This window comes from Aptenodytes forsteri, unplaced genomic scaffold (genome assembly GCF_000699145.1).
Source record: "Aptenodytes forsteri isolate BGI_AS27 unplaced genomic scaffold, ASM69914v1 Scaffold187, whole genome shotgun sequence".
NCBI lineage: Eukaryota > Metazoa > Chordata > Aves > Sphenisciformes > Spheniscidae > Aptenodytes > Aptenodytes forsteri.
This window is the reverse complement of record NW_008794084.1, coordinates 1,338,050-1,339,528: the sequence shown is the minus strand read 5'-3', so window position 1 is coordinate 1,339,528 and position 1,479 is coordinate 1,338,050. Positions and strand designations below refer to the sequence as shown.

At 69.2% G+C, this 1,479-nt stretch overlaps 1 protein-coding gene across 1 annotated transcript in view; it reads left to right on the top strand.

Moving 5' to 3' along the window:
• BACE1 (beta-secretase 1) overlaps nucleotides 1-1,479 on the top strand; it is an 8,535-nt gene that overhangs the window by 2,733 nt on the left and 4,323 nt on the right. The window contains exons 3-4 of the mRNA XM_019470518.1: nucleotides 450-538; nucleotides 1,074-1,290. Coding sequence (XP_019326063.1) covers nucleotides 450-538; nucleotides 1,074-1,290 — 306 coding nt within the window. The remainder of the gene's footprint in view (nucleotides 1-449; nucleotides 539-1,073; nucleotides 1,291-1,479) is intronic.

Below are 1,479 nucleotides of genomic sequence, written 5' to 3'. Positions count from 1 at the left end.
GCCCGGCCCCCCTCCTGCCCCCGGGGGCCCCCCCCGGACACAGCAGGCACCCGGGCAGCCTCCCTGCCCTGCCTCTGCCTGTCCCCCTGCTGCCGCCGGGGCAAAGGGCCCTTCGTGCCCACGTGGGGTGGGCTGAGCCCTGCCAGCCCCGGGCAGCAGCACGCAGGGCTGTGCCGGGGAGCCCGAGCCCGCCTGCCGCTGCCCCCTGCCAACAGTGGGGCTGGCAGAGAGCCCAGCTGCCGGGCAGGGGCGAGCGGGACAGGCCCTGTCCCCGGTCGGGAGGGCAGAGCCAGGCTTGCTGCCCAGACGGGGACCCAGAGCCATGGCAGGCGTGGGGACGGGGAAAGCGTCACTCGCCTGCGGTGCCAGACAGAGCTGGGCGGATGGTACGGCAGGGTCCGGCAGGGTCCCACTGCAGTCATGAGCCTCCCTGTCTCTCCTTTCTCCAGCTGAATATCCTGGTGGACACAGGGAGCAGTAACTTTGCTGTGGGAGCTGCGCCTCACCCCTTCCTCCGGAGATACTACCAGCGGCAGCTGTGAGTATGCTGGGGGGACGCAGAGAGCACGGCCACCGCTCCTTGTGCCCGTGACACAGCCCCGGCCCCACGGGGGCATGCTGTCCCTTCTTGCCGGGGGTCCAGCCAGACCCTGCCGGGTGCCGCCAGCCTCCAGGCCGGCTGGGTCCGCGTGGCCCCTTCTGTGCCCGGAGGAGGAGAGACCCCTCGGCCGCCTGTCCGCCTTCCCAGAACGTTTAAGGCGGTGTCTGAGCCGCTGGCCGTTGTGCACGGCAAACAACAGCTGGGCTTGTCCCCTGCACGCCCCGTGACAGCCGTGGCCCAGGCTGCAAGGAGCCGTCCTGGTGCTTCACCGACCCGTGGTGGGGCTCCCCAACAGCCACACATGTGGAGAAACGCGCTGTCCTCGCCCAGCCGGGCCAATCTGCAGGACAGGCACGCCTCTACGCTTGGACATGCTCGGCTATGCATGCATGCGCTCCCACCGTCACCCAACGGGCAGGCACCCGCTCCTCCTCCACGCTAATCTGACTCTGGCTCTTTGACGCCGTTGCAGGTCCAGCACCTACCGCGACCTGCGGAAGGGGGTGTATGTGCCCTACACCCAGGGCAAGTGGGAAGGGGAACTGGGCACCGACCTGGTCAGCATCCCCCACGGCCCCAACGTCACCGTCAGAGCCAACATCGCTGCCATCACGGAGTCGGACAAATTCTTCATCAACGGCTCCAACTGGGAAGGGATCCTGGGGCTGGCGTACGCCGAGATCGCCCGGGTGAGTCCTGGCTGGCAGCCGGCCGGGCCCCGGCTCTGCCTGGCCCTGCCAGCAGACGCGGGCAACCTGTTCCAGCAGGGTTCGATTGCCTCTTGCCTCGGCTCTACTCGGTCCCCTGGGGCCCAGCTTGCGGCTGTGCTGGCGACCTTCAGCCCTGCCCCAACAGCACGCAGAGCGAGGATCCCTGGG